The following is a 9,782-nucleotide window of genomic DNA, read 5'->3' as shown; positions in this document are numbered from 1 at the left end:
AAATTCTCCTTTTAATATAATTTTCAGTATCATGGCGGAACCATTAATTTTAACTCGATGTTTTTTTTGCACCGTAGACTTATTGCTCTGAGCCTCTGATAATGATTCTTTTTTGTTTTGAACTCGCTGTTCCTTATATCGCGAAATCGTATAGTTTGTCCACGTGATGTTGCCGTTGAAATTTCACTGCAGCTCTACTTCCGCGTGTGTGAAAAATCAGGATCGACACTGCTAATATTCCTGCTGCTCGGAAATCAGACTTATTTTGAAGCAATCTGTTTTAACAAACAAATATTTATGTGATTTTCTTTCTGGGCAAAATCATGGTAAGTGGATTACTGCCAATAATAATGATGAAATCGTTAGGATGTTACACACATTATATTTTTCAAAGAGTATTCCGGACTTCACTTCTTAAAAACAAAAGTGAAAGTACAATAGTCTTAAGGATGTACATATTCAACTTGGCTAATCAAAACTTTCCAATTTTTTGTTTAGATCGTTATTTTCAGCCTCCCAAACTGTCGTACTGAATACACGACATTATCCAAAACAAGGTTTCCCCATTTCCCCGATGCGCTGTAAAAAAGTCTTAAAAACAACGAAACCATTAATCAAATGAAAAATATACTGTACGTATTACTAAAGCAACTTTAATGATAATAGGATGGGGAAAATGACCATGCAATATTAATAGCTCACCTGGGGAGTTGCAGAATAACATTTGTTGGAGGGTTGGTACTACAAAAATAACCACCGACTTATAATAATAATAATAATAATAATAATAATAATAATAATAATAATAATAATAATAATACATGTCATTTATATTAATACAAGTAAGGGTAACTGTCCTCATCCCAATGGCTTACAGATGAATTAATGTATACGATCATTTCGTCGTTCAGCCCTGTGTGAGACTATGTTAGAAAGCCCCAAAACCTGCCAGGACTATACCAATAATTAATGCCAAGAGATTCAGCAGTAATATGAACATTTTAGATATTACTTTAATTGGGTTTATAAAAAGAATAGGTTTCTCCTTTTGTGTTCAATTTAAATGCAAGGATTGTTTTTTTTCATGTTGTCAATTATTTTATTGTGTGCAGGCCATGTCTCAGAAGGATCTTAAAGAAGCATTTGTGAGTAATCTCAATGGGACAAGTGTACAGGAAGTGGTCATGGGCTCATTTGTCACACCGCTATGCATCCTCATCCGAGCGCTCATTCTGATTCTCTGCCATCAAATTATGGGGAGTCTCCCTCTGCCGTTTCCAAGGATTTCTCACTTGCTCCTTGATTACTCTGTGCTCGTTCTTCCCCTCGTCCTGTCTTGCACCATCCTGAGCGACCATCTCGTCAAGGTGGTCTTGAGCTGTGCCTTTGTTATGTTATGTGTATTTTGTCAAATATGTCGTAGAAACAGTAAAAACTCCCTCAGCACCTTCCTCAACAGGACTGTTCATTTCAAACTGGTTCCCTTTGTCACCATCTTTCGAGTAATGGTGAATGTGCAAACAGCCATCTTTATTCTGGCTGTAGACTTTCAAGTCTTCCCAAGGCGGTATGCTAAGACAGAAACTTATGGAACGGGTGTTATGGATTTTGGTGTCGGAGCATTCATCTTTGCGAACGGTCTGGTGTGCCCTGAAGCACGTGGCAAGAATGTTGACAGATGCAAAATGAAACATATCGGCAAACAGCTCCTGTCAGTCTGGCCGCTGGTTGTTCTAGGTGCAGCACGACTTGCGTTTGTCAAACTGAGCGACTACCAAGAGCATGTGACTGAATATGGTGTCCATTGGAATTTTTTCTTCACACTGGGCCTTGTCAGGGTTCTGACATCCATGCTTTTAGTTGTTGTACCGGCAAAACACTCATGGACCTTTGCCCTTGTCATAAGTTGTGTTTATCAGTTTGCTCTGCATACAACAGGCATCAAGGCTTTCATCATGGACAACAGTGACAGAGAGAAAGACTTCTTGCGTGCAAACAAGGAGGGCATATTCTCGCTGGCAGGTTATGTTGCCATCTACATGGCAGGGGTACAGGTAGGATATTATGTGATGCAGCCAAGATCCTGTGTCAGAGATTGGATCAAAGCAGTTTTTAACCTCCTAATGGGAACTCTCACTCTATTTGCTGCTTTGTGCATATGCCAGACTTTTATGGAGCCAGTGTCTCGCCGTTTAGCTAATCTCCCTTTCTGCCTGTGGGGTGTTGCTCAATCACTACTTTTTGTATCATGTATTGGTTTAGCTGATTTAATTGTATTGTTTGCTAAAACAACATCAGGGTGTCAATTTGTACCATCATCATGGAATTCATATTCAGGCCCCCACAAAAAGAAAGATGAGATAGAAAGATTGTGTCTTGTTCAAGCCATCAACAAGAATCAGTTGTTGTTTTTCCTGCTCTCAAATGTCCTGACGGGAATGGCCAACACATTGGTCAACACACTAAATTGCACTGATTTTTTTTCTGTATGTGTACTTCTGTCTTACATGTTTACAAACTGCACTGTTATATATGTTTTACATCTCTGTGGAATTATAATAAACTTTTGGTGAATAAAATTGTTTTAGTGATGGCAATAAGTTATGTTGATTTAAAATACACTTATGGAGAAAGTAAAGGCGCGAGTCATTGCTAAAGGACTGGAGAGGGCCCTTTACCTAAAACTCTTGGGTCAAAAACTCCCAACAAGAAGGCCCGAAATTCGAATTGTGAATCTCTTGACTGATGCACTCAAGTTATCAAATAGGGAACGTGACTTCGATTCATTTCGGCTTTTCCCCTCAGGGGTCGCCACAGCGAATCGGTGTCCTAAAGAATAATTTTCTTTGACGTTGTGACTTCACATTCATGTTATCGAACTGCAAGCACTGCCTGCGAGTGATATTCACATTTTCTTGAAAATGTTCAGGAAAACGTGGTTATTCAAACTCTGAGTCTCCGTGAACGCGACATAATAAAGATTGTGAAATGTTCAGTTTTTTTTGTTGTTGTTGTTGCTATACATGTTCTTAAATTGCTTCGTAATAAATGTTATTTTACCTATCTGGAATAACCGTGCGATTCTAATGTGTTTAAATGTTCTCGTTTAATGTGATAGCTGTCATTTTAATTGATTTAACACCTGCGAAAATGTATTTGTATTGGTCCCTCACATCAATTACAGTATGCCTTGTTGTCATATTAGTATGCATGGTTCCGTCTTTTGCGGTCTTTTCTCCCTCCGGATTAATTACTTTTGGCTACCGAGTCTGTTCTTGTTTTTTGTTTGGCATGTTGTGTCCAGTCTTTTGGACATCTATTCATTTAGTATTTTAAACTATTAAGCTGTTTTGTCTAAATCCACACACCCACGTACGATCAACGTCAATGATATGACATGTTGAATGACATCGCTCTGGAAGGACACATCAAAACACTCCAAAGAACACACGTTCATCACAATTATGAAAGGAATGTGTGGACATTACTGCGGTTGTCGCGCCACTGATCGCTTGGAGACTCGGATTTATGAACAACTCATTTTTATAATGATCGTTTTGGAATCATTACAACGCCGTTGTGATGAAGATGTCCTCAGAGTGGTGGCCATCTTGAAATTTGACGCCCGAGACTGAAATAGGCGTTCCACTCGCTTTACCCCGCCATGATTCTGGAAAGTCCGACGTCCAAAAGTAACTGAAACGCAGCATTAACTCACGTCGAGCCGCGCTTACTCAGTTGTGCTAAGTAACTTTGCAATATCGGGTAAGTTCTAACTTTGTGTCCTCCGTCAAATGACAACTTATTAACACAAACCAAAAACATAAATTACGCGCAATGTTACCGAAAAAAAGCTACGCAGGCGGGTGCTTTGCCCGTCTCTACTGCTTAATTTATATTAATGAGCTTCCTTATGCTAGCGGTGCTGGGCAGACGAGCTAAAAAGTGGGTTGCCGTATTTTCTTGCGTCCACAGTGTACAAAAAAACAATCAAGATAATGATAACTGCATACTATTTTTCTTCATGTACTGTAATTTTCGACGTGTAGGTACCACACGGCCGCACTGTTAAGTCTGCTTGTGAGGTTAACTCGTCGCCGACACTCCTGGCCGGTCGATTTAACGTTAGCATGACGCCACCTCCTAAACTGCACCCGAGTCTCGTCTCTACGACATAAATGCACTTAACTCTTAAAAAGTCAAATAACCTACATTATATTGGACCACATCCCCTCTTGTTCATTTGCTTGTTGTTAGTTAAACCGATTAGCAATAAATGTAGGTCAAACCAAGCGTAAATTGTTGCATTTAGCTGTTCACAGAATTGACAAAGTTAGTAGCAATCCGCTGTCTCAGTTTTCTATCAAAAAACACAAACAGTAGGTGAAATCAACCGTTATTAATGTCGCTCATTGTGACCTATAATAGGTTTGCTTTGTCTCGAGTTAATGTTCAATGCATTTACTGGCTCTTCCATGTGAAACCTACAGGTGGGCTGTGTTTGAAGGTGGTGAAAACGCCATGGCACGTCTGGTAGCTGTATGCAAGGAAAATGAAGAGGACTACCCGTTTCATCCCCGACAGTTTCCTCTGTATATTGATGACTCGCTGACGGTAAGGGACATTAGATGTGTTTGAGTAACTTGAAAATAAAAAACATGTTTTTTAATGTAAACCGTTAAATTACCGACCTGCTAGCTTGTAGTTATTGATGGGTCACAGATTTATCCAATTACTCAAGATTAGCAGGTATCATACAATTTAGCGTTTGCAGTTTACCCATGCAGTATGTTTTTGGAATGTGGGGCAACGTTGCAGAAAAAAAATCAAACATGGGAAGATTGTGCAAATTCCACAAGGGCCTACATTTGAAACTCAAACCTCAAGACTACCAAGGTCATATACAAGCCACTAGTTCACCGTGCCATGTGTCATTCCATTTGAAATCAACTGCAAACGTTTCATTCACCCCTCAGATGGTCTTGAAATTTTCACATTTAGTTGGAAATGGGAAGATAAGAACAACAACAAACTTGTATTCTGAAAATTCTTGATTTGGGAAGTGCAGATTAACCAATATTTGGATAATTTCAAGCAATTTTGCCTTGAAACGTCTATATCAAATGGCGGTGTTTAAGAAATGGATTCTGGGATGATTTCAAAACTATTTAGGGATTCAAATCCCAACCCGCAGAGGTTTGAGGCATTCATACTTACCCATTTTGCACCATATCTATTCAACCAACATGGAATTTCAATGATCAAATGCTTTTGGCGATTCCCAATTTCAGCACTTTATTTCCATGCTGTTGAAAACTCATATTTGTTGAATCAGTTATGTAAAAACATTTTAACGTCAATGTCTTGCAGCATAAGAAAATGTTACACTGTGCATTTCTAACACAAATGAATGAGGTTCCCCAAGATTTTTTGGTTCAATTTGGAAATTATCACACTCGCAAATAATATTCATCAAATGCTTCCCTATTGTTCTGCATTTAATATTCTATTCCAAGCAAGACGTAGCAATGTACATCATTATAAGTTCTGATATATTTTCTCTTGTTGACAGATGGTGATGGAATTTTATGATGTCACGGGTGTAAACAAACAAGTAATAAGTAGTTCCCATTGGAAACAATTCACAGAGGTTTGTACACAAGGACTTCTCCCACCTTTGTCGTATGCATTTCTTGCTTCAGTTCAAACAAATATATGGTCCCTCTGCCTTTAGGCTCACTCCAAGTTGAAGCCACAGGACTTGACTACGGCCTTGTCGGTGGTGTCCGGAGAGGTGTGCAAAGGCTTATCTCAACTGGTGCCATGTGTCGGCTGCAGACGCAGTGTGGAACGTCTGTTCTCCCATTTAGTGGAATCGGGAACACCACCCTTTGAGCCGCTCACATTGAATACTGTGGGTATGCTGTCTGTCACCAAGGCTTGTTTAGCAGATGTAAAGAAGTTGTACAGCCTCCTCTACATCCAAGGGTAACAGATATTTGTTTTCACAGTGTTCATATGAACATATGCCCAAATCGAAATCATTTGTATGTTTGTTCAGTTTTCAAATCTGGCTTGTTTTGTGACTACAGTGCAAACCAAAAAAAAAACATGTTTAATGTCAGTTATGTAACAGTTGTGTATTTTCTTAAAACAGGTCAAAGTTGAATGATGTAATTGATGCCATTCCAAAAAGTAGAAAAAGCAACCGATGCCAATTACACTCCTTGGACACAAATAAGCTCAGACCTGCGCGGTAAGGACATTCTCATACATACATCAAGAAGAATAACAGGGATGACATTAGTTTGCTATTTTGATATTTTTGTGACATAATTACAATATGTGGTCCATATACTCAGTCGTGTCACAATATTTAATGAGCGTTGGTGTTGTTGCGACTAAACGACCAAGCTGGAAATAGCTGGAGGAGACTATTGCACTTTATGCAGAACATAAAGTCAGGGCTCTTTTTAAAATAATAATGAAACGAAAATGTTGTGAAACATTGTCTTTAACGTGAGATAAACTATTGATAACACGCATAGATGAAATTAATTATTATCATTAAATTACATTGTTCTCTTTCAAAGATTTTGCTACATATTTGTTTTGGGTCATGGTGAAATTCCAGATGAAAGCTCCTATTAGCTATCAAGATCCAAGCATGTGCTCATTTAGTGACTCGTCTATGCTCAACTGTGTGCCTGCTTTTAAAAGTATTCGTTTTATTTGGTAATAGTGTTGTGTTCACTTCTAGGGGAAGTTGGATGGATGTGTGGGAGCGGATGTCTCAGGAATGCAGGGCTGAAGTGTTACTCGTTGATTGTGCATGTCTATTAGAGACGGTGGATACACACTTGCAAAAACATGGGTAATGTTTGACTGACATCCTTTCTATTCAAAATGCCGCCATCTTTATTCAGGTGTTTATTTTTTTTTTAAGGCAACTCCTTTTTCTATTTCAGGTTGTGCAGTGACTGTAAAACTAAAGTCATGCGGGCATACGATATCCTGATTGGGGAAGTTGATAGCAGTGAGGAGAATGAATATTGCGCTGCTTTGTACGAAGGATTGTGTTGCTGCCCTTGTGAGCACCACATTCAAGTGTGCTACGAGACCGACTTTGTTGCTCATCTCTTAAGCCGGGCAGAACCTGAGTTTGCAGGAGCCTATGAGTATGTGAACGCTACTCATCTGACAACCTGTGTCATCTGTCATGTGAGCTATTTTGTGTTGTTTGGTTCTAATAATTGTAGGAGGCGCCATGCCAAGACCATTGATACTGCACAGGAAGAAGTCCTGACATGTTTAGGCATTCATCTCTATGAGCGTCTGCATAAGATTTGGCAGAAACTGCGAGCGGAAGAGCAGACATGGCAAATATTGTTCCACGTGAGCATTGATGAGTTGCGGAAAAGCTTTGAGGTACGTGCTTCGAGAGCCATTTAGCTGGTGCCCACGAAACTGACAAACTGATAAGATTCCTAATACAGAGAACCATTTGTCCCTAGACGGCAGTGGAGAAGATGCAAGGAATTAGTAGGCTTGAGCAGTTTGTCGAGGAGCTGTCGGAGAAGGAGAGAGCACAACAGCTTAAGATGGAGAAAAAGAGACAAAAGCGGAAAAACCGCCGCAGAAACAGGTGTGGCTTGGACATCCTGGATCAGGAAACGGAGATTAAGGACAAGTATATTGATGAGGTAGGAGCTGAAAATACATTGGTTGGATTTACACTGCAAGTCTGAAAGAGAAAAACAAAGAATAAGTGAATGTATTCAATTTTTTTTCAACCACTGTCACAGATAACTTAAAAAAAAATCATCTCCTGCGCCACTTTGAATCACCCCACAAACTTTTAATCAGCTTCAGGTCTGCACTCGAGCTGGGTCATTTGCAAACAGGAATCTTTTATTGAATTGAATTTGTGTTGACAAATGACTTATCATTGTCTTGCTGCAAGCTGAAGTCCCAATTAATCGTAAATAAAGGCTTTGTCCTTGCACTGACTGCTATTTTTTCTTGTAAGATGAAGCAGTGTAAATTTAGCCACAAGCTCTCTTTCGTGTAAAAAACAAATCCTGTCTTAGACACCTCTTTGCTATCGCTTTGTTATAGGTGTCTTTAGAGTCCGAGGACGGTAGTTGTCCTGCCTGTGATGAGGGGGAGAAAATTCCTTCTCATACATGCAAATCCTTTGGTTGTTCAGACAAAGAGGGTCAACATCCACACAAGACAACCACCAATCACCCGAAACTCACATTAACAAGTAAAGGAGGGAAACAAGTTTGTATTCTACATCCTTTTTCCATTTCTGCTGGGAGTGATTGCGGCTACTCCTCAAGCATTGAGGGCAGTCAGGGCGGGTCACGAGAAGGTTCTGATGTCGCCTGCTCCGAGGGACTCTGCAACCACGAGGAAGCAGGTCAGATATCAACATTTTTTTTGGTTAATCTTTGAAAATGGCTGTCTCTGAAATCATTTTGGTCATCGTATTTCCATCATTTCTCCCTAGGCGAGCCCAATGAACATGACTACGCTGAAGACAAAAAGGAGGAGGAGGCAACAGACAGTTGTGTAGACTGTTGGCAACAATCCGAGGATAAGCCTCAATGCAAGGGTAAAAAGAAGAAAAGGAAGGGAAGTGGTTCACATCATAAACAGGTGAGTGAAATCGAATGGATCCCAAGTGTTGGTTCACTGTATTTGAGCCAACCCAAGCATGTGGAATACGTCAACAGGGACACGCACACGAAAGACACAGTGTGCCACCATCCAACGTGAGCCAAACCAAAGATCAAAATCCCTCCTTGTGTGGTAAGACGCTGGACAGTTTTGCACAACAGCTACCGTGGGCAGTATGCAGAAAGAACCTGAGCCTTAATTCCAGACCATTAGAGGCCAACCCGAGTCTCGTGGACCTCTTGGTAAGTGACAGTCCTCTATTTGGATTTGGTGTTGTCAAATCCCTGACTCAGTTTGTTCTTTTCTTGCAGGATGATTCTGAAGCAATTTCCGATGAGGAGCATTGTCTCACGCAGGATGAAATTCAGTCATTTTTAGAAAGAAATAGTTTGTTCTACGACAACCGTCACAAATATCGACAGCTACTAAAAGAGAAATTTACCAAATATTGCTGCGCAAGTGGCAGGAAGAGTGTCTGTTGTCACCACCGGTGTGACTTAAGTGCACAATTGATACCTCAAGGAAAATAATTATGACTCCTGCAAATGCAGGTTGAATTCAGAATGACAAACTTTGATTCTTTGTTGATTTTTTTATGTGATTGGTGTCTGATCTCAAGTTTGCACTTACATGATCTAATTTGTTTCCAACCTCATACCTTGATTCTTGTTGACCAAGCCATGTGACTTGGTGCTGATTGAACAAGGCTTTTAGATAAGAGCACAGTGGAAACTAAAATCTATCATTGTGAGCCCTGACATGCACAGTGTTATAGAAAAGATTTGCCTCGATATTTTCTAAGGTGACACTTAAGCATGGTGGGAAATGTTGCACTGTCCAAAAACAGAAAATAAAATAAAGAAATTATACATTTAAAATAAAAATGGGTTGTGACAAAACGCGGAGTGAAAATTTAATAAAGTATTTATTACTCCACATTCATTTTGTGTCATCGTATTTTTAACATGTGTTATTGTTCTGATTTAACTTAGAAATGTGATTCTGTGGTGATTCAATCAACTGGAGGCGAATTGTGTGTTGAATAAAACTCAGACGTGGTATCAATGACATCGATCCATTGATGCCGATGCCAGCTA

General features: G+C 39.7%; 2 protein-coding genes across 2 annotated transcripts; both read left to right on the top strand.

Moving 5' to 3' along the window:
- Nucleotides 1-175: 175 nt before the first annotated feature.
- pigw (phosphatidylinositol glycan anchor biosynthesis, class W) lies at nt 176-2,582 on the top strand. Its single transcript, XM_089017330.1, has 2 exons — nt 176-326; nt 1,113-2,582. The coding sequence occupies exons 1-2, from the start codon at nt 324-326 to the stop codon at nt 2,571-2,573; spliced, it is 1,464 nt and encodes a 487-aa protein (XP_088873456.1). The 5' UTR covers nt 176-323; the 3' UTR covers nt 2,574-2,582.
- A 1,036-nt stretch (nt 2,583-3,618) lies between these two features.
- On the top strand, nt 3,619-9,584 carry ggnbp2 (gametogenetin binding protein 2). The gene is made up of 13 exons (XM_089017329.1): nt 3,619-3,765; nt 4,491-4,614; nt 5,573-5,650; nt 5,735-5,988; nt 6,158-6,256; nt 6,761-6,874; nt 6,969-7,178; nt 7,260-7,428; nt 7,515-7,703; nt 8,119-8,425; nt 8,516-8,664; nt 8,742-8,927; nt 8,997-9,584. The coding sequence occupies exons 2-13, from the start codon at nt 4,522-4,524 to the stop codon at nt 9,213-9,215; spliced, it is 2,067 nt and encodes a 688-aa protein (XP_088873455.1). The 5' UTR covers nt 3,619-3,765; nt 4,491-4,521; the 3' UTR covers nt 9,216-9,584.
- Nucleotides 9,585-9,782: the final 198 nt, after the last annotated feature.

This window comes from Hippocampus bargibanti, linkage group LG16 (genome assembly GCF_051943395.1).
Source record: "Hippocampus bargibanti isolate YZ-2025 linkage group LG16, ASM5194339v1, whole genome shotgun sequence".
Taxonomy (NCBI): domain Eukaryota; kingdom Metazoa; phylum Chordata; class Actinopteri; order Syngnathiformes; family Syngnathidae; genus Hippocampus; species Hippocampus bargibanti.
This window is presented reverse-complemented; position numbering and strand designations above follow the sequence as displayed.